This window comes from Chanodichthys erythropterus, chromosome 2 (assembly GCF_024489055.1).
Source record: "Chanodichthys erythropterus isolate Z2021 chromosome 2, ASM2448905v1, whole genome shotgun sequence".
Lineage (NCBI taxonomy): Eukaryota > Metazoa > Chordata > Actinopteri > Cypriniformes > Xenocyprididae > Chanodichthys > Chanodichthys erythropterus.
In genome coordinates this window covers 34748083-34770949 of record NC_090222.1, presented here as the reverse complement: position 1 = coordinate 34770949, position 22867 = coordinate 34748083, and the positions used below count along the sequence as shown (strand labels likewise).

The window sequence follows — 22867 nt, the reverse complement described above, 5'->3', positions numbered from 1 at the left end:
AGCATTTGTATTTATATTTTACTTTTATTATATTACATAATATACAAACAAACATTGTCCGATGATGTCCATTTTATGAAATATCATGTGGTGCAACCATCAAAAACTACCACTTTGGGACTTTCATGTTGAAATCCATTCAAAGACAGATAGTTGCATCATATTCCAATTTGTGAAGGACCCATAGAAGCAGCGAGCAGGTTTGTAACTGTCTTGAATTTGGAAAAGAAAAAAAAAACTTTTTAACAGCTGGTATGTTGTTACCACTTTTGGGTATCATGTGGTATGACCTCAAAGTCATTTCTGCAAATATATACTTTTATTACAAATTTCATAGTGACCTTTTATGGGAAGCTAGCTTGTTTTGCTTGTTTTGTGGGAAGCTAGCACCTAATATCATGTGGTACATACATTTATCATGGAAAACACTGCAGAGTGTTTTCCATGATAGATGTATGTCCTAGATTGTCAGTTTTTGTGCTTTTATATTCAATTGATGGTTTATATACATAAAGTACTTCATTTTAGTATCATTTGGAATAGATTTTTATGCAATTTGGGTCATTTTATAAAAATATTTCAGACAGAAAAATTTGAGAAAAATGTTGATCTCTTCAAATAGATTTTTAATTATATTTAAGCTCTTGGTCATTTGGAGCGACCACACATCATGTGGTGTGACTAACAACAGCAATAACTGTATTAAATTAAAAATAAAATATCTAATTTCTGTTGCTGAGATATGAATCACTGATACAGTATGCTTAAGTGAATGGTATTTTTTAAAACATTATCAGTTTTATGTGTTTTACAGGAAAAATAAGTCTGTTAACTACATTTAAGAAGGCAACTCTTAAGTTATAGAACAAAAATATAAGGTCATTCCTTACAGAATCTCAAAAGAAACTGCAAATACTTTGTTTCTAAACACTTTAATTACTGAGAACCTGAAAAAAAAAAAAATAAAAATAAAAAAAATAAACACTAAGCATGTTAAGTAAATGAATTAATTTTAAGATAAATCACAGTTGCATCACATGACATTTAAGGCTATGGCCAATTCATCTAAAAAAAAAACAAAACAAAAAAAACAACTTAATTTTAAATTTTAAAATGAATTTATGTGTACACAACATTCTTAGTGTTTGAACAATTGCAATAAAAAATATTTTTTGAAAATTGGCCTGTTGAAAATCCTTATAAGTCATTGACCCATATATTTATTTGCATGAGAATTGACTCAAAAAGTCCGCCAGAATAAAATCATCCGGAACAGGACGAAAGTGTTTTATTTTGGGTTTCCTTTGAACATCTGGAGTGGAGTTTTTGTTTTTGAACTTTTAATGGCTGGTGTTTGGGCCAAGACCTGAAGATAAACAACAACAACACAACAAAGTGTTTCAGAGGTTACATTTTAAGTTTTAACTAGGACAGGAACAGAGGCATACAGAAAGTGCTACTATGTTTGTTTGTTTGTTCAGGCTTAAGCTTTTAACTCTCTGTGATAAGCAACAATGTGTTCAAAACAAGCACATAAACAAACTGTATTTATGATGATATTTTTTTTCCAAACTTACTCCAATAATTAAATTTCCCCCTTGTAGCATTCCTAAAGGAATACGGATCTCCAGAGAGGAGTCGTTACGCATTCAAATCCCAGTGAATTGGACAGCCTCAGAGGAAGTGAATAAAAGTGCAATCAGTTCAGGACAGATAAATGGGGAAGAAAAAACCCTCAGTAGCACATTTCTGCTGAGGGTTCAGTTCTTTGAGTCACATGGTTGCCACCGCTATCATGTAATCTCTTTCATTGCCTCTTTCTTCTTCATTAAACACATCCCTCCCTCCTCTCAGCTTCTGAGGGCAGAGGCAGCCAAGACTCATTGCAGTTTCCATTGCTCATGGCTTCCCCTGGTTTCTGTGGCCAGAGAATGCAGCTGAGGGAACATACAGGCCTCTTCTCCCCTGAATCATCCAGAAACAGGACGGCCAATGGGGATGTTGGGATGTACTATGCCACCATATAAACCTCACACTGTTAAGTTTATTAGTCATTGCCTAGAGGCACAATAAGCCTTTGTGCTGGGCATCAATCTAGAGCTAAATGAGGCAACTAGAGGCCCGGTGGGACGCTTAAACATAACGCTTTAAAGAGCTGATCTATTGTTCAGCAGGCTCATTATTTTCATACGCTCCATGCGTGTATCTCTCATTCTCTCTACAGCAAAGAAATGTCAACAAATGGGAACAATGCATCTATTTCCATAAACCGTTTGAAGTACTTTCTCTGCATGTCAGTTCAGATGTTTAAAAATAGCACCTTTGTTCTTTCAAAACTTTCAAACCTGAAATGAAAATCGTTCCTGTCTAGCCATGACTCTGCCTTTCCTAATCTATAATTCCCAACTAAAACACCTTGTATCATCATTAGTGCAAAGTAGGGGGAAAACAATCAATATTACTACAAGGATCAACTAACTCTAAACTAATACTAAAACTAAAACCATAAAAAAAATTATTTATTTGAAAAAGAAATGTTTCTTAAGCAGCAAATCAAAGTATTAGAATGATTTCTAAAGGATCATTCATGTAACACTGAAAACTGGAGTAATGTTGCTGAATATTCCGCTTAGTTTCCGCTTTATGTTAAATTATAAAACAGTTATTTTAAATTGTAATAATATTTCACAAAATTACTGTATTTTTGATTAAATAAATGCAGCCTTGGTGAGCATAAAAGACTTCTTTTAAAAAAAATTTAAAAACCTTAATTGTGCCAAACTTTTGACTGGTAGTGTACATTTCGCTTAGTGAATGATAAACCAAGGAGAATAGCCATATCTAAAAACCATAGCTCAGCAGAACACCCTAGAAACCACATAGCAACATACTAAAAACGCATTCACAACACCCACAATACCCTAGCACTGTGACAGTGATTTAGGATGGGCCAATATCACTCATTAAAAATGTATTTTTCAAAAATAATCTAGTTGTATATGCACAAACCACCACTATTCTAGCCATATTTGTCTTTACAATGCTGTCATGCTCTTTTTATGGAGCTTATTAAGATGGTAAAAGAAACCCATGTCTCACATAAAAAAGCAGTGCCAAGGTCAATTAGAGGGTGTGTCGCAGTCTTGTTTATGTTATGCACCGTCTTTTTAAATAATTTAAAGTATTTTTTAAAAACAAACCTTCAGCAAATCCTTTACTTAAACAACCAGTCATCTTGCATCAAAACCAGATGACGGCGTTCACTTCAATAACATAAACTACAGTAATTACATACGCCACATGGCGTGTTCTACTCAAACCAAGCACAGCAACAATGAATGAGATATTTCTGATCTAGGAAGTTGCCCTACAGCAGTATATTTGATTTTGACCCATGGGGGACCCATGCAGTGAGTCATATTTAGGCCTATAGTTTTATTTTTTAAACCATCAACATTCCAGACAGGCTGATCCCAAGACTCCCATTTGAGCTCTAAAAACTCTGAAACAGTGACGGCTCATGGATTTTAAAATAGAGGAGGCACTCTAATTGTAGAGGTCTTGGGATCCTCTCCAGAGGATTTAAAAAAAAAAAAAAAACTGCTTTAAAAATGGCTTTTTTGGTCACTTTTAGACATAAAATATAAAAAAAAAAACAAAAAAAAAAAACACAAGAAACATATACAGCATGAAAATATAAATATAATTTCACTCACATAGCCAAACACTAAATGTCCATGTTAAAAGAGCATGTTCGGCCATTTAGTGAAGCTGATTTCCGAAGCCTACTTCATTTTTAATTTGTAGCTGCTGGAACAGTATCTTGGTAAATTTGCTGGTGATCAAATATTCAAGATCTCTACTCTCCACAATTAAGTAGTTTCTAGATCATCAGCGGGAGCTGTTTAAACTAATATCATGCAATTTACATCTCTGAGATGACAGGTTGATATAGCAAGGGAGGCTAGTCTCCTCTACCATGTATTTTTTCAACACTCTAACCACTGAAAGTGAAATACTCGATGCTAATAAGCTAACGTTTTGGGTTTTTTTTTTCCAACAGAGGCAACAATACTCCCTACATTCTCTACATACTCCCTACAATACAATCCCTATAGTCCACTTGAAGGAGTGAATGAAAACAAGCGAGCTAATTCAGGGCAGCCACTTTTGAATAGTTTGTGCTTGCTGTTTATTACTCATTTAAAACGTAGCAAACTGGCAGCTCCAGTAGTAATGAAATTAATCAATCAATTAAAAAAGGAATTATGCTGTATCCATACTGGACCAGTGGTTTGGAAAATAAATGGATGGATGATTCATCTGCAGGTGCCATCTTCTGGCAAGATGCGGGAATTCATTTGGCGCAACCCTCAACAGTGCATTAGGGGAATTCTCTAGCCGTTGAGTACGGCTGCGTCTGAAAACTTAAGCCATACTTCGGGTTTTTTTGTTGTTTATGCGCATAGTCGAATGCACAGCCTTGGAAAGTATACTTCATTTGACTTGTATGCTTACACAGGCGTTTGACGCATGCACAGTTTGATCTCTTGCAATGAGTTACGACCCATGTTAACATCTTTGCATTCTTTCATACTAGAGTTGTCAAATGAGGGTACTTTCTAACCTCTTTGCACAATCTCGGGTCTATTTATGCCTCCATCATCGCTGTAGCTTGCATGCGTTCCCGTCTGTTCTGTTTATGCAGTTTTTCTTTGCCTACCTTGTGAATCGACACCCCCAGGGCCATGGTTTCCACCTTGTGGATAAACTAATTACTGCAAAAAAAAAAAATTAAATGCGCATGTGTGACCTGTGCGTACAAATACGCGTGGTTGCAAGAATCTGGCTGCACACGTAAAGTAGCGAGTACTCTTCTGATGACAAATTTTGCGCCACGCACACTGTACCCTGACCTTCGCGTGTGCGTAAAAAGCGAACTATACCTTGGGATTTAGGCAGCTGATTTGTTGCCTCGTTGCCTTATAAGGTAATGACTTTGTAGGCAGCATTTGCGCATGAAGGCACCTCACGAAACTGATTTCGGACAGACTTCTGAGGGAGCGTAACAATTTAATGATCTACAGCAAAATTACGCAAGCTTTGGCAAATATTTAATTACTACAATAGTAACTTCTCGCTTGAAATGACATCAGAAGTGGAAAATGTTGGTCAAAACGTAAATTTACACACAAACTAACCAGAAACCACAACTTTCAGATGCCATTTTTTTTTTTTTATAGCTCAACTGTCAGGATTGTGGGATATCAAAGGCAGCGAAGGATACATTTGTGCTGCCTTCAAAAATCGATCAGATGAAGGTATCTCAGGAGACAGGAAGTGAAGCTAACTTTGGATTCGGACATGCCTTTATGCCTTCCGACCTTGGAACGTGTCCTCTGAAGGCAGTATTTTTAAGCTTTCAGAAACAGCCTATATCAGCTGAACTCATTATTGTGGTGCATTATGAGAATGAATGAGTGCACTCGATAACATCCACTAGGTTTCGGGCACAACTACAAATGGCTGTCCCCTCAAATAGTGCCCTATTTAAGGGTATAGTGGCATAGGCGTAATTTGCGGGTGGGACATGTCCCCACCACTTTTTGCCAGGGTCGATATTGTCCCCACCACTTTCTGAAACATCTTGCGGTACGGATGTATCTAATACAAAATAAACGTTGATTAGCAATTCGTTCGTTTGTGTTAAATATTAGGCGATCTGACGCTGGCATGTGTTGTTTTTGAAATCATGTTGCTCATTGCCACTATTAGTGGCAAGAGTGTTCTCTTGATGCTCGTGCACACTGCGCAGTCTTCACATGGACGAGCGCTTCTACGCTGTTGGCAGAGACTCTCCATTCGTTCCGGTGAAATCACAAAACAAAATGCACATAACGTGTCCCTGCTCTTGATATACAATCACTGATGATCATATTTGGTTTTAATGAGAAAAAAATAAAATTAATTATAAAAGGGCAGATTAGAACCAAGAACCTCTAACACGCCGAATAAAAATTCTACCGCTAGTCCATCAGAACAATTAAACATTTGGCGCGGATCTATGTATTTATTGACTAATGTAAAACTCTCAAGACTAACAATGTAGTAGATATAAGGATGAACCGATTATATTAAAAATGAGGTCTATGTCAATAATTTTCTGTATTTATTGTAATAATACAATTACAATACACCAAAACACACATTACTCCTGTACCACCCACTTTTTAAAACAAAGTTACGCCACTGTATAGTGGGCACTTTCAGACACAGCCTATGGCTATGGATCTGCCTTCTCTGTCCCCTCATATTTGCCTTAGTACAGTTTTCCGAACGGCAGAATCGGCACGTTCAGGGAAGAGCAGCGGTTGTTCCGACTTCAGTAATATTTTATGGTGTTACAAAGATGACATTACAACAAGAAATTCACATTCTGAGACATGAAATTAAATGAATAGCTGGGAATTTTATTAACATTAAATTGTCCTTCTCCCATTTTCCACCTCAAAATTTTACATAGGCTGTGCCTCCCCCGACGAGCCGCCACTGCTCTGACAGATGACTGGTTTGGGCTGGTTTAATGACTTTAAAATGAAAACGCCAATGTGGTCAAGTCTCACCACAACTGCTACATTCACAATTCCTTTTCCATTTGTTCATTTACAGCACTGGAGCAAAATATAGGTCGGCGCTTTCTCAAACACGCAAGCTTGGGTGGGCTCCATCCTCTAAATCTGACACCAAATCTGATTCATTTTCTGTGCAGGGATCAGCCTGTCTGACACTGCACACGATGCATATTCACTATCCCCACACCTAGTGAGCTCTGGGTAGACTGTTTCCATGGCAACAGCCAGATGTTGTGCACATCAGGGCCTCTACGCTCTCCAGAATCCACGGGTGGAGGCATCTGCTAGCATTTTTCCCCGGAGGCAGCTTAAAATAGCCAGAGGAAAAAAGTTATGCAGCAGAGGTGAACACCAGCAGATTATAGCTAAAGATGATCAGTTCACCTAGAAATCCTCATTTACTCACTCTTGTGTCTTTCAGACCATGCATTACTTTCTTTCTTCCATGAAAAACAAAAGGAGATGTTAGATGTCTGATCTCCTCTCTTCCATACAACAAAAACGAAACACAATTTAAACTGGTAATCTCCAAAAACAGTAAGTAAATGAATGAATGAATGAATATAAAAAAATAGTGACAAAGATGTGTATGTGTATGACTCCTAGCATGCTTAAAAATAAACTCACCACACCCTGAGATAAAAAGTACACCCAAAAAAAAAAGGGAAAAGTAATCCCAACTGAAAATCCAATAAAGAAGCCTCTGTTCAAACATATTTAGACTGTATAATTTTCAGAAAAGTAACAAATACAAATAGCCAGACATAACTTGCCCACTAAAGCAGATTTATGCTTTCTTGTTCCTTTTAAAGAGCATTTTTCTTGTTATATTTATTCTCAATGGAAAAACTGACTCCTAAACCAGAGATTCTCAACCAAATAAACTGAAACTTTGTGAATGCAGTTTAAACAATATTGTAAGGATAGGGTAGGGTAGAACAGAACTGAAAAGTATATTGTAAAGTATTGTATTGTACAAGTATGAAAAATACTAAACACTGGTGGAATTCAGGTCCAAAAGTTAAACCAGTTAACCTGCTAGTTCAGCTCCTCAAATAGACTGAGTTCAATTCATACGCCAGACAAAACAAGTCATTCTTGGAAAAGTGGAAAACTGACTCCTATCAAAACTGCGGAGTGTGGTCACATCCATTAAAAGTGTTTCTGGTAAAATAATTAATTTAATGGATGCAATTTTATTGGGAAAGTGACTAATCACATTTGCATTAAAGTTGCACAAACATTACATAAATATTTACTCATCTTTTACAAACTTACTGAAAGACGAAATAGATCATTTTTACACAGAAACCCTTTCTCAAGATTTTGCTTACATATTTTAATACGAATTATAATGTTTATAGTACACGTAGACACTGCAGGCATGAGAAAACAAATATAAACTCCTAAATAAATTATATCTATTATTTAACCTCAATGCTTACCTTCATGTCCGGTACCATCTGTCTGACTTTAAAGGTGGTTTTGGACCCTGTCAACATGATTTCAACCTAAAACAGATCCGGACTAACAGGATAAATGGTGTATTTGGAAGAGGTTTAGTGGTGAAGGTTTGATGTTGATGTCCATGTTACTCGGATGGTCCGCGTTTTGTCTGCATCACTTTCACACATTTCTGCGTCCGTACTATGTTAACATATCCAACTAAACGCGAAATCATCGCTAAAGCAACTCTAACCTATTTTTCACACATAGGACGGGCTTTTCCACCGCATTTGTTTACAGCCCCTTCGCCATAGTGAAATGACACGGGTGTTACTGAGTAACAAAAACCAGTACCGAGTCTCTTAAAGGGCCAGTCCCGCGCAACACACTCAATGCGCTTCTGTGCGCTGCTTCCATCAGGTCTCAAAACCTAGAGAACTGCAGCATTTTTGGACATCAGTGGCTGTTCTCGAAGTAGAAAACTACCGTAGTGCTCTTAGCATTTATACATTGTATATAGTATGCACACAGCCTACTGTAAATAGCATGAACATTTTCTGAGTGAAATACCCACATGACCTCTGATATTTGTGCAGTACACAACAGAGCTCGATGCAATGGGTAATGTATCGCACAATGCAGTGCATTCGTTTTGAACTTTCATTAACAGTGTGAATGTGATGCATTAATATCAGCATTTGCTAATAGGTCCCTGTCTAATAATAGGTCATTCAAAGGGGTTAAGCCAGGTTTGGCTGGTTAGCCTAGCCCTGTTAGCCTCTGCTGGTAGACATAAACACAAGACATCATTTGGAAAAGCATCTTTTCCATTGACATCCATTCAAAATTAGCTTTATATTCTTTTTTTCTTCTCAGTATAGCTATTATTTCATGATTATAGTAGATGTTTTACCAGTGCCCAGTTCTTTTTAGGAGACTCTTTAAGCATGAAATTGTTGAGATTGCAAAAAGAGCAGCTTCTAGCCAATGAAATATTTTAGAGACTACCATAAAAATGAACATTAAGATATGTACATTTGTATTATTATTATTGTAAATTATATAAATTATAAATTCCCATTAATATTAATATTGACAGTAATATGGCATAATGATATTCCAAGCAGAGCCAGTATCTTTAATTTTGAACATTTGTTTGATTAAATTATTAAGTATACTGAATATTTGTATATAACACTGAGTATATATCAGCTTGAGAATATCCATTCATCCATGCATCTATCTAATCATCTATCCATCCATTCATATCAATCTATTGTCTGTCTGTCTGTCTGTCTATCCATCTATCTATTCATCCATCTGTCTATCTGTCTATCTATCTATCTATCTATCTATCTATCTATCTATCTATCTATCTATCTATCTATCTATCTATCTATCTATCTATCTATCTATCTATCTATCTATCTATCTATCTATCTATCCGTCCGTCCGTCTGTTCATCCATCTATCCATCCATCCATCTGTCTGTCTGTCTGTCTGTCTGTCTGTCTGTCTGTCTGTCTGTCTGTCTGTCTATCTATCTATCTATCTATCTATCTATCTATCTATCTATCTATCTATCTGTCTCTCTGTCTGTCTGTCTGTCTGTCTATCTATCTGTCTATCTGTCCGTCTGTCTGTCTATCTATCTATCTATCTATCTATCTATCTATCTATCTATCTATCTATCTATCTATCTATCTATCTATCTATCTATCTATCTATCCGTCTGTCTGTCTATCCGTCTATCCATCTATCCGTCTTTCTATCTATCTATCTATCTATCTATTGTCTGTCTAACATTTGTCTGCCTGTCTGTCTGCATATCTACCGTCTGTCCGTCTATCTATCTATCTATCTATCTATCTATCTATCTATCTATCTATCTATCTATCTATCTATCTATCTATCTATCTATCTATCTATCTATCCGTCTTTCTATCTATCTATCTATCTATTGTCTGTCTATCATTTGTCTGTCTATCGTCTATCTGTCTAACATTTGTCTGCCTGTCTGTCTGCATATCTACCGTCTGTCTGTCTATCGTTTGTCTGTCTGTCAACTGTCGGTCAGTCGTCTGTCTGTCTATCTATAGATCATCTGTCTTTCTATCTGTCTGTCTACAGTAGTGGATATTTCAGTCTGCAAAAATTGGATATTTGCTTTTTTTTAATAAGCCTAAAAGTTTGATTAAACAAGAAAAACAAAACACTAAACTTGGTTAAGGTATTAATCTGACAAAATTGTCAAACTACAATACAGGTTTCATTTTACTAAGCAGATAATCACTTATTAATATTTTGTTCATAATTTCTTTGTATGACAGCCAAGGACAAAAAATTATGTTTGCACAATTCAGCGTGTTTCCTTGCATTATCACAAATAAAAAAAATTGACTCCAAGAACAACTATGCAATATGCTTACAAAATCTTTAATCAATTTTTAATAATATTTAAATAAAGGGTTAAAATGTCATTTTTCCTAGGCAGACAAATTCTAGACAACAAAGTACTGTATAAAATATAAACGAATATTCTATTGTTCATAATCACACTATTTGAAAAATACTCAGAACTAGAGGAGTTTAGAAGAAATAAATGTGAAACCAGCTAACATTACGCCACTTCCAATTCTTGAAAAAGTTTTGCATGTTTTGCAATAACTTCTGCCAAGCCTATTTATGGACATTAGGCAGTAAAAGCTTTTTTTAATCTATGCTTTACCAATGCATCTAAATGCCAGAAAAATTTCATTCAATATTTACATATTTGAATAAAAAACAATTCAGACTGCTGCACCATAATTCCCATCTGCACAAATATATGTTGCACTTCACAAATGAGCAGACACCTGACATTCCCATAGTTTTTGATACTTAATTACCTTGTCACTGCAGTATCAAAGAACCATTTCACAGGAACCTCCAACCAGCAGAGAGACTGGGACAGGCGGGTTTTGATTATGTGCAGCGTTCAGACAGATATGAACCGATGCAGTCTGCACTGTGTGGAAAAGGCTTCCACTTGAAATGGATACCTGCAAAGCAAAAACAAATGAAAACTGATCCCAAAGATATCAGTGTTGCTATTACTAATTCATCAGACTCTCACTATGAATTTATTAGAGCAAAAGAACTCACAAGCAATAGCCCACAAAAATACCTCATGAATAAGACAAAAGTCCTGAGCACTAATCTGGAAACTACTAAAATGGTATATACATTCTCATATTATAAAAGCAAACTAGCTTTCAGTGATCAAATATACAGCTGAATTAAGGAGAGTGAACCTTATTTATTCTTTACCCTGTTAACTGTGTCCTGACACAAGGCAAAGATCACATGCTGTGGCAATTAGCAGTCTTAAATGGCAGACAGTGCTTTCTAGGAATTAAATTTAAATGACTTTAACCTCCGGTAACTTCAGACATTTTGAAACTATTGGAAGGAGAGATGTCAGCTGGATTTTGAGGAAGCAAGTTGCATGCTTGCTTATGGCTAGTTTTTTTTCTCATTAATTTAGTTCAGGGTTAAATAAGAGTTAAGTGTCCAGTCAGTGACTGGATGCCAGAGGCCTGTTGCATGAAGCCAGCTTCAGTTACTACCCAGGTAAGTTCGAGATTAGTTTGAGCAAACTCCGTTTTTTTCAGGCTGAAGAAGGTGGATTGATTTTAGAGGTGTTTACATGGTAACTAAAGCCTTGGGTATAGTTCGCTTTACGTGTACGCTAGTGTAACACAGCGTTGACACAGTCGAATGCACAGCCTTGGAAAATATACTTAAAAATATAATTATGTTGGAAAATATAATTCATTTGACTCGTACGAATAAACATGCAGTTTTAAACAATCTCTCGCCACGGGTTACAACCCATGTAAACAACTTTGTATTCTTCCATGCTAGAGTTGTACAAATGAGGGTACTTTCTAACCTCTTTGCACAATCTCTCATCTATGTTGGCCTCCATTGTCTCCGTAGCTTGCATGTGTTCCCGTCTGTTCTGTTTATGCAGTTTTTTTTTTTTTTTTTTTTTACTATTTTGTGAATCGATGCCCCAGGGCACGGTTGCCACCTTGTGGATCAACTAATAACTGCACAAAAAAAATCATTAAACGCGCATGCACTCTTCTGATGACGAAATTTGCATCACGCACACTGTATGCTGACCTTCACGTATGTGTAAAAAGTGAACTTTGGGCTGAACCCTACACGGCTAACCTGCTTTGGAGCATTGATATTCTGGGTTAGAGATGGCAAACCAAAACTGAACTCCCTGTTTCTCTCACTCCAAATTAAATTTGATTAAATTATTAAATTAAAGCAGTTTAAAGGGGGGGAGGGGAATTAGAATTGCCCATCTTTTAAATGTTATGAATTATAATTAAGTATATTTCTTATAACATCTTCATTTCATTATTATATGAATTGACAATTAATATTAAACTGCATTTAAATTAATATAAATATAAATAAAAGCTTTATTATATAAACCTTTTCAACTGATTAAGCTTTTCTTTTGCGCTTTTGCACACATATATATATATATATATATATATATATATATATATATATATATAATTTGTGTGTGTGTGTGTGTGTGTGTGTGTGTGTGTGTGTGTGTGTGTGTGTGTGTGTGAGATTTAAATTCAGTTGATTCACACAGATATATTCAGATATTTTCTTTTAGCTGCCTTCTCAAACTTTCGCAGCAGTTTATTCTTGCAAATGCATTTAAATTCATATTTGTTCATAATGATCTCCTGAAGGGATAGTTCACCCAAAAATAAAAATTTTTTCATCATTTAATCACCCTTGTTTTGTTCCAACCTGTAAGACTTTCATTCTTCTGTTGAACACAAAAGATATATTAAAGAATGTCTGTTATCAAACAGTTGATGGTAGCCATTGACAATGGCATTGACAATTGTAAGTCAATGGCTATCATCAACTGTCTGGTTCTAAACCAGGTTGGATTTGTATTTGGATTTGTTTTGTCAAATCTAAACCTTCTCTCAGACTCTCTTTAAACTGAGAAAATGTATCATTTTAAGGGAAAAATAAGATGATTTTGATTTTGGCATCAACATCTCAAAAAAGTTGGGACAAGGCCATATTTACCACTGTGTGGCATCCCCTCTTCTTTTTATAACAGTCTGCAAATGTCTGGGGACTGAGGAGACAAGATGCTCAAGTTTAGGAATAGGAATGTTGTCCCATTCTTGTCTAATACAGGCTTCTAGTTGCTCAACTTTATGATGCGCCAAATGTTTTCTATGGGTGAATGATCTGGACTGCAGGCTGGTAATTTCAGTACCCGGATCCTTCTTCTACGCAGCCATTATGTTCTAATTGATGCAGTATGTGGTCTGGCATTGTCATGTTGGAAAATGCAAGGTCTTCCCTGAAACAGATGACGTCTAGATGGGAGCATATGTTGTTCTAGAACTTGGATATACATTTCAGCATTGATGGTGCCTTTCCAGATGTGTAAGCTGCCCATGCCTCACGCACTCATGCAACCCCATACCATCAGAGATGCAGGCTCCTCTTTAGTCCGGATGGCGTCCCAGTTTTCCAAAAAGATCTTCAAATTTTGATTCGTCTGACCACAGAACAGTTTTCCACTTTGCCACAGTCCATTTTAAATGAGCCTTGGCCCAGAGAAAACACCTGCGCTTCTGGATCATGTTTAGATATGGCTTCTTTTTTGACCTATAGAGTTTTAGCCGGCAACGGCGAATGGCACGGTGGATTGTGTTCACCGACAATGTTTTCTGGAAGTATTCCTGAGCCCATGTTGTGATTTCCATTACAGTAGCATTCCTGTATGTGATGCAGTGCCGTCTAAGGGCACGAAGATCATGGGCATCCAGTATGGTTTTCCGGCCTTGACCCTTACGCACAGAGATTGTTCCAGATTCTCTGAATCTTTGGATGATATTATGCACTGTAGAAGATGATAACTTCAAACTCTTTGCAATTTTTCTCTGAGAAACTCCTTTCTGATATTGCTCCACTATTTTTCGCCGCAGCATTGGGGGAATTGGTGATCCTCTGCCCATCTTGACTTCTGAGAGACACTGCCACTCTGAGAGGCTCTTTTTATACCCAATCATGTTGCCAATTGACCTAATAAGTTGCAAATTGGTCCTCCAGCTGTTCCTTATATGTACATTTAACTTTTCCGGCCTCTTATTGCTACCTGTCCCAACTTTTTTGGAATGTGTAGCTCTCTTGAAATCCAAAATGAGCCAATTTTTGGCATGACATTTCAAAATGTCTTACTTTCAACATTTGATATGTTATCTATATTCTATTGTGAATAAAATATAAGTTTATTAGATTTGTAAATGATTGCATTCTTTTTTTATTCACAATTTGTACAGTGTCCCAACTTTTTTGGAATCAGGTATGTGTATGTATGTATGTATGTATGTATGTATGTAAGCAATAAGGTACAAGAGGCTGTATCGTGAATACGTGTCGTGCCTAACAATGCCCTTCAGCCGTGACTTATTCACGATACAGCACTAGCCTCGAGTACGTTATTACTTTTATAAAACGGTTACCACACAATACAAATATTAAAGCCACAAATATGTATCAATGCAACTTTCATGAAGTAAAATCACTAAAAGCCTTCCTTCTGCCAGAAAAAAATAGTCCCTGACCGTGAACATCAACAGAAGTTACATTACATTACAGATCCTTGTAAATGCAGCTGAAAGCTTGTGTCAAAAATAAGTTATTACAAAGACTCAAATGTAGAGAGTGAGGGTGGAAAATAAAATCAATACAAACAACTGTTTAAATACAATGAGAATTTTATTAAAACGGTGCAAAAAGAAAATAAAAATAAAATAAAACTAACATAAAAATCAGATGTTCTTTCCACCTAGATTGCACTGTCACACAGCCTGGGGTCACCTCTCAAACAAGGAGAAAGGTACAACGGCTGAAAACAAACACAAATTGCCCAATTAGCCAGAAGTAATGCACAAATATGATTAGATAAATTGCATCTGCCAGTTCTGTACATGCAACAGTTTCAGTCTCATGCAAATTCGAGAATGCTGATGACTGTAGCTCTGTCACATCCATGAAAACATACCATATAAAAATAGTAAGTAAGCTACATCATAACAAAACAAAGCCCACTGTATTAAATAAGAGAATTTAGTGTGTGAAATCTGATGGTGGATGCCACCACCATCATTAAAAAATGTACTCAAAATGTGATTAAGTAGCATAATTCGCTTCAAAATAGAAATTAGGAAACTTCAGGAGGCCCGTCTGTTTGACAACTAGCCATGTAAGAAAGAACATCCTAGTTTCAGAAACTAAACATCCCAGTCTTTTGAAAAATCTTACTACAAATATATATTTTCAAATCATACCTTGTCAGATCACTGATGGAGAAATTAGTTTGTTCACAAGAAACTCTCTGATTTAAGAGGCTTCTTTTGTCAGACAGCGCCGTACGCACCAGAATACTGACTTCACCACCAAATCAGCTGACTTCAACTCAGGGTACGGTCCTACAGCATACATTCGTATCTTTAAAAAACACTGTAAAACTGCTTTTGATTTACAAAAATAACTTGAACGTATTTATACATTTTTTTTTTTATTTCTTAATACAAAAATGTTTGCACTCTTATTGAAGTCCAATGCTCGGGGTGGCTGAATGACCTTTCCATTTGTCAAATAAATGGATCCGTTAAACGCAAACTACGAGTACATTAGAAGGAGAACATAAACTCCTACGGAGAGAGTAGCTGTCATTTTACTGACAGTTTCCTCTGGTTTGTGCCTTAAAGCTGCAATATCTTTGCAAAAGCACAATTTACCAGACGCGCGCGCACACACACACACACACACACACACACACACACACACTGAATTCCTTTTTGCAACTAAGCAGACTGGGAATCTGGGTAAATGGTATATGCCTTACATAAGTCCAAAAAAAAAAAAAAAAAAAAAAAAACTTAATTGCTTGCATTTTATATTCAAATGTGCCTGACCAAATGAAGAAGAAGAAGAAGAAAAAAAAAAAGACTTTCTGAATCATAAAGCAGCAGCAGCAGCATACACTTTGTCCCTTATTTACACTGAAATTGTGAGCCAGTCTCAAAAGGTCACTAGGGAGGCATATGAAAACGAAACCTAAACAAGTGTGCCATCTATTGGTTATATGAGTGAATAACGTGTCAAAAATAGCTCTCATTTGGGGAGAAAAAAAATGAAACTATCAACCCTCTATGTTCTTATCTTGCTGGACAATATTAGGAAATTTAGTGCTTTAAAAAAAATTAAATTAATCTACACTTCAAAACCATGGGAGATACCATATAACGGGGTATGTTGAAATTGTTAGGATACTAGCCTGGCATTTTTTTTTTAAAAAGGGTGAGTTCACCCAAAAATGAAATTTCTGTCATTAATTACTCACCTTCATGTCGTTCCAAACACAAATTAAAGATATTTTTGAAGAAATCTGATAGTTTCTGAACCACACATAGGCAGCAACGTCATTGCACCTTTTGAGGTCCAGAAAGGTTTTAAAGTCCATGTGACTACAGTGGTTAAACCTTAATGTTATGAAACGACGAGAATACTTTGTGTGCAAAAAATAAACAAAAATAACTTTATTCAACAATTTCATCTCTTCTATGTCAGTCTCCTATGATCTTGATGTAGTGAAAGCAGTGCAGCGCTTCCGTGTTTACATCCAAACGCCAGTTTAGTATTGGCCGACGCTGTACATGTGAGCAGCATGACGCATGCCTGTGATGCTGACTCGAAAGCCGGCCAATAATAAGTCGCATTTTGACGTAGAACCTGGAAGAGCTGCACCGTCTATACAATGTCAACATTGTAGGAGAATGACAGAGGAGAGAAGAAATTGTTAAATAAAGACATTACTTTTGTTTTGTTTTTGCACACAAAAGTATTTTTGTCGCATCATAACATTAAGGTTGAACCACTGTAGTCACATGGACTATTTTATTGATGTCTTTAGTACCTTTCTGGACTTCAAAAGGTGCAGTGACATTTCAGAAACCCTCAGATTTCATCAAAAATATCTTAATTTGTGTTCCGAAGATGAAAGAAGGTCTTACTGGGTTTGGAACGACATGAGGGTGAGTAATTAATGACAATTTCATTTCTGGATGAACTAACCCTTTAATTGTGCAAATCAGTAATGCAAATGTGGGAACATTGGAGAAACAAGGTGCCTTGAGCTGACACAGTTATACAAATATTTGCATATGACTGATTACATTTGTATTGAGTGTTTCAGAAGCAGAAGGGGTTTGCTATGACTCCAGCTCTACATCTGCAGCACACAAACACTTACCCACATCAAATCAGCAACATCCTCTTACTGAACTATAGAGCCCATTTCACACAAGCAATGAGAGGGTAAAGGGATTGTTCACCCCAAATTAAAGAATCTGCCAGAAACGTACTCCCTCTCATGTCGTTCTGAACCTGTATGACTTTCTTTCTGTTGTCAAACACAAAATGAGATGTCAAAAGTACCAACTTCGATACCAATTCGATGCTGAAATTCTAAAAATGTGATGCTTTGAGCACTGTTGAGCGGATTCTTATACACCTCCGATTGGCCACTGTGTTCACACGCTCATCAGATATGTCTGTGATTGGCTACAATGATCAACACTTCAAAAACATGTTGTAAATAGACGTCTTTGACACTCTTCACCGAGTGCTCACACAGATACACACGGGAGCGTTTGAAAGTAGGTGTCTACCAGTGGACCAGTCCCGTATTAGACGCCTACTTTCAAACACGCCTGCTCTCAAATTCAAACACTTCGGTGTGCTTTCAAACGCTCACATGCATTGATCATTGTAGCCAATCACAGACATATATGTTGAGCACGTGAACACAATGGCCAATCAGAGCTCAAAGAGTCACATTTTTTAAATTTCAGTACTGACTTGGTATTGAAGTTGGTAGTTTTGACAACACGAGTTTGCAGCATGTCCAGACTGCCCTTTTCCATATAATGAAATTGAATGTGGTGCTGTGCTGTACACAATGGTGTAACTAAACATTTGAAATGTTGCAATTAAAATTATGCAAAAACGGATCTCCCCAACTATGATCTAACATGTAACATGGGTTTGGCTAATCTACACCCAGATTCAGAGATAACGGAGTGCGTATTTGCAGTTCAACGTAGCTGTCTAACTCTCATTCACACATCCACATTGGTGTGTCATGCTTAGTTACAAGACACACATGAACCACATGCCATTTGTCATCACTGACATCAAATTTGTCAGTACATGAGCAGAGGGCAAGATTTTCTGTGAATAATGACTTATGGTCTATTACTCACATACTTGAAATATATACCACACAAGTTAAATGTTCCACATGTACTTTCATTGTATGGAAAAGGGCAATTTCCTAGTCATACGGGTTTGAAACGGCATGCAAGGGTGAGTAATTGGCAGCATTTTCCATTACTGGCTGACTTCTACAACTAGCTGGCTTGATCAGAGGCTGTACTGTCTGTTAACAGTGTAAAAGGATTTTGAAAACCTCTGTCACAAAATCTCAACTCACGGTGCATCGTATAGTTCAGATACTAAGAGAACTGCTAGCATCTCCCTACGTCCACAAATATTGACAACACTATAATCAGCACTGTGAATCCAAAACCAAACAAAAGTATAAATTCAGTTCAACAATCCTCCTGGGAGGACTGAACTAAGACTGAAAAGGCAACTAGGAAACAAGTGAGCTTGCGCACAACACAGTGGCACCTACAGCCGAACCCTGACCTCCGCAGTCCACACGAGTGGAACCGCAAGCTCTGCCTCCAGAATGGAGCGAACCGCCAGACTAGAAGCACAGCAACATAACAGTCTATTCATTGTCACATCTAAAACCCACATGCACAACCTCTGGACATTAGAAAAGTGCTTGATTTGGTGCAGCGACTACTCTGGGGGCGATACTGCGTCTATCAATAATCTTGTGTCCAGTGAATTCAATGGAAGCTGATGCGATAACCCTAACACCATAAAAGGAACACCATTTTATTTGGTGCAGCAGTAACATTTGAACAGGTCAGAAATTGCTTTCAACATCAGCCTCCTTTGACCTGCAAGTACCTAGGACTAATTTATTAATATAACCAACATAATACTTGAATACTACCACATGATGTACCATTTCTAAAAAATGATGTCTATTTTCTTTCCTTGAGAAAGGGATTTTTCTTTTGCACTACTTTTAAAGGTTTTGCACTTTTAAATGTTCTAGAAACACTTAATAGAACGTAAATTACTGCAATTTTTAATGAGGATGTGTAAAGACCTAAAACGAACCCTTTGTCTTTCAAGGTTCAGTTCCATAAGTTAAACATCTTAGAATTGAGAAAGCACCATATTAGCTAATTTAAGCCAACTAGGTATGGCTTTAAAAGGGGTGCTAGTTAAAGTAATGTAGCGTTACAGTAAAATGGGCCAATGTGGATAACACTCAAAGTTAACAGAGTGTTGTTGCCATATGGCAAGTCTTATTTTGATTGCATCTGATATAACTTGATTAACTGTAGCTAATATAAATACGCATTTTCTGGTTGTGCTTAATGTGTATTTTGGGGTACGCGGCATGTCCATGTGATGCAACATAGCATGTTGTGTTCCAATGTCTATTGCCTTTGTTCTACATTCTCGCCACTAGGAGGAGACAAGGAGACAAGTAAGAGGATGACCACATCAAGCAAATGTGGGAGGAGCTTAAAGCTCCTGCCTATGAGCCACAGCAAATGTAACACAACAGCAGTCCCATTTCCACAATGCCCATTAATTGTGGACACAGAGTCTCAGTAACCTGGTTCAGAAAGGCCGATCTTATGTCTTAAAGCAAGATCCACACAAACAGGATATGATGTGGCTCACACGTTGGGCTCCAATGAGTCCTATAGGAGAAAAACAGAACAGAGATTTGTCCATTCAAAACCTGTGGATGGCCGGCTCGGTTTCCCGTCTCTTCAGCTCCTCTCTGTAACAGTACGAGCAGTAATTGCCCGTCTCGGGGTGGCCGTAGTAATTGCAGGTAGGCGTTCGGCATTTGCTGGACTGCAGGTTTGCAAGGCCACCCGCACTGCCCAAGGAGTAATGCCTCACAGGCATCGGCCCATTTCGACTGTCCAAAGTCGAGCGCAAGTCCCGCAAGCCATTTGTGTAGCCTCCGATAGGTTCGGTTGGGTAGTCAGTTGGGTCATGCTCTTGGGAAAAAGACGCCAGGCAGGGGGTGATGATACGGGATGGGCTGCCCAAACTGGTGGAAGGTGGGTGGTACTGGGAATGGGGCGGGCCCTGTGCTAGGGGGCAGTGCCGGGGCAAGGTGGCATAGGATGGTAGGCCTGGGTAAGAAGACGGAGAACCTCCTGCCAGCTGCCGCCGTGTATCTATGTAACCATGCATATGAAGATGCTGTGCAATTGGGGTAGGAGAATGATCAATGAAGGTGGGCCTTGGGATTGGGACCACACCCGAGTACATCACCGGGCTGAAAGAAGTCGACTTCAATGCGTTAAAAGTAGGAGGTGAGTTATCAGTAATTTCCTCTTTGCTCTCAAAACCTCTATAACTCAGCTCAGGCCCTTCCTTTTTCAGTTGGGATCCACTAGTAGTTGTAAGACCTCCTGCTGCTTTCCGTTCAGCTTCCCTCCTCTGTTCCTGTTCGGCATGGAAGCGCTCCTCGGCATCCATCAGGTAGCGTTGGATCATCTCCTCTTGGAACGGCTGACGGTTGCTGGTAGTGAGTAGCGCAGCAAAGATGTATTTCCGTTCACCTTGCATAGCAGATCGGAGGATGCTAAGACTCACTTTCACATCAGAGCTGTACTTAAAAGGGTCACTGTCCGAAGAGTAGCTTCCATTTTGCCGTTCGCTTATCGAGGAGGGTGAACCTTTCCCAGAGTCCTCGGAGCCAGTTTGAATGGAGGGAGAGCTGTCCTTACTGCCCTTACGACCTCTCAGAGAGCCTTTCTTCTTCTCCTGACCCTCTTGTTTGCCACCACTTCCACTTGCGTTCTTCCCCGTCATCAGGCCTCCCACATTCTTCTTCAGCTTACTGCCCAGGCTCTTGCCAAAGCTACCCAGCTTGTTGGCAACGGAATCTGCACGTTTCTTGTCCTTATCCTTTTCTTTGTCTTTCTTCCCCTTCTCCTTTCCAATTGTGCCAGTTGTCCCTGCTGAACTGTTACTGGATGAGCTAGAGGAGCTGGAAGATCCACCACTTGTTTTGCCTGTTGTCCCACTGGTTCCAGTAGTACTGCTGTCCCCATTGCCGTTGGAACTGCTGCTGACGGACTCCTTATCTGACTCTCCAGAGTCTTGAGGGGTGCGGGCATCTTCTCCTGCAGATGCTGTAGGTGACTCTGGCTGGGCCAGTGGGGCCTGTTGTGGATGCAAACAAAAAATTTTTTTAGCTGGAATACAAATAACGAGCACAGTGCAAAATCTGAATGACAAGTTACAAGATGACTTTTTAATTAGGCTTTTTTAATTAACAATTATGACCTGAAGGCCCCCTACTATATAAACACAATATTTGAAGACCACCTATGTGTGTGTGTATATATATAATAAATATGTGTATGCGGGTGTGGGTGCATGTAAGTATAGGAAAAACTATTTAGTTTACATTTTGCTTTCATGTTTTTTTAATGACTTTTAACTTATTTTAACATATATAATAATACAATACAATAGTAAAATAATACATGTATAAAAAGTGTTAAAATAAGGGAAAATCATTTTCAAATATTTTGGTATGCGTGTAAAATTTTCAATATCTTTTAGAACAAAGAATCAGCAAAAACCACTGTCATCATTTATATATTATATATATATATATATATATATATATATATATATATATATATATATATATATATATATATATATATATATATATTATATATATTTATTATTATTTTTTTTTCCCCCAGTGCTACAAATAACAATGCTTTGGATGTACTTTTTTTTGTTGTCAGAGTAGAGAATTTACCAAAGGTTTTGGGTTGACAGTTTAAACTAAACCAGTTAAATTATTCTTAGCATGGCAAACAAAGCGAGAAGCTCACCTGTACTTCACAGGGTAGAGGAAGCCAGGTGACAGTCATGTAGCTGTGTAGCAGATGGAGCTTGGCCTCCAGAGATAAGGTTACACTGAAACCAAACAATATGCAGGTCAGAGTGCTGATATTCACTTATAAGTGGTATTCAAACGCCTTGGATGATAACAAACATGTAAAAAAAGTAAAAGAATGAGCACGTTTCATGAAAAATGCATACATAAATAATATTTAAAAATATTTAAAGAAGTGTTTAAAGAGATATTCAAGTGAAATATTTTAAACTAGTATATCAAATAGTGACAAATGTGAAAACTGTGGGAATAAGTGGGAACTACAGGTGCAACCCTGAGCTATTTGGGTGCCTTTCTGTGTTCCATTCATAGCAAGAATTTAGTGATAATCTGCATTAAAGAACAAGAGTTGCTAATCTTGAGTATTGTCCAACAGTTCCAACAGGCTCCACAGAGCTAAAGCCTTCATTATAGTCAGACATTACTGAACTCTGCTGTAAATAAGTCACAGCTGAGTCATTTGGCACTGCATAGTCAAAATAACCTGAATACTTTGAAAACATTTTTCTGAACAAATTTGGTATATGTGCAACACACAGCAATTTCAAGATTGTTCCACATTTAAAAGAAGTAAAAA

At 37.5% G+C, this 22867-nt stretch overlaps 2 protein-coding genes across 3 annotated transcripts in view; both read right to left on the bottom strand.

The window, feature by feature from the left end:
• The window catches only part of mtmr11 (myotubularin related protein 11), a 43036-nt gene extending 34641 nt beyond the window's left edge, over positions 1 to 8395 (bottom strand). The window contains exon 1 of the mRNA XM_067410787.1: positions 8078 to 8395. Coding sequence (XP_067266888.1) covers positions 8078 to 8134 — 57 coding nt within the window. The 5' untranslated portion in view covers positions 8135 to 8395. The remainder of the gene's footprint in view (positions 1 to 8077) is intronic.
• A 6509-nt stretch (positions 8396 to 14904) lies between these two features.
• The window catches only part of otud7b (OTU deubiquitinase 7B), a 32836-nt gene continuing 24873 nt past the window's right edge, over positions 14905 to 22867 (bottom strand). For both annotated transcript variants that reach the window (XM_067410785.1, XM_067410786.1), the window contains exons 12-13: positions 22226 to 22310; positions 14905 to 21536 (exon numbers count right to left, since the gene is read on the bottom strand). In XM_067410785.1, coding sequence (XP_067266886.1) covers positions 20085 to 21536; positions 22226 to 22310 — 1537 coding nt within the window. In that variant the 3' untranslated portion in view covers positions 14905 to 20084. The remainder of the gene's footprint in view (positions 21537 to 22225; positions 22311 to 22867) is intronic.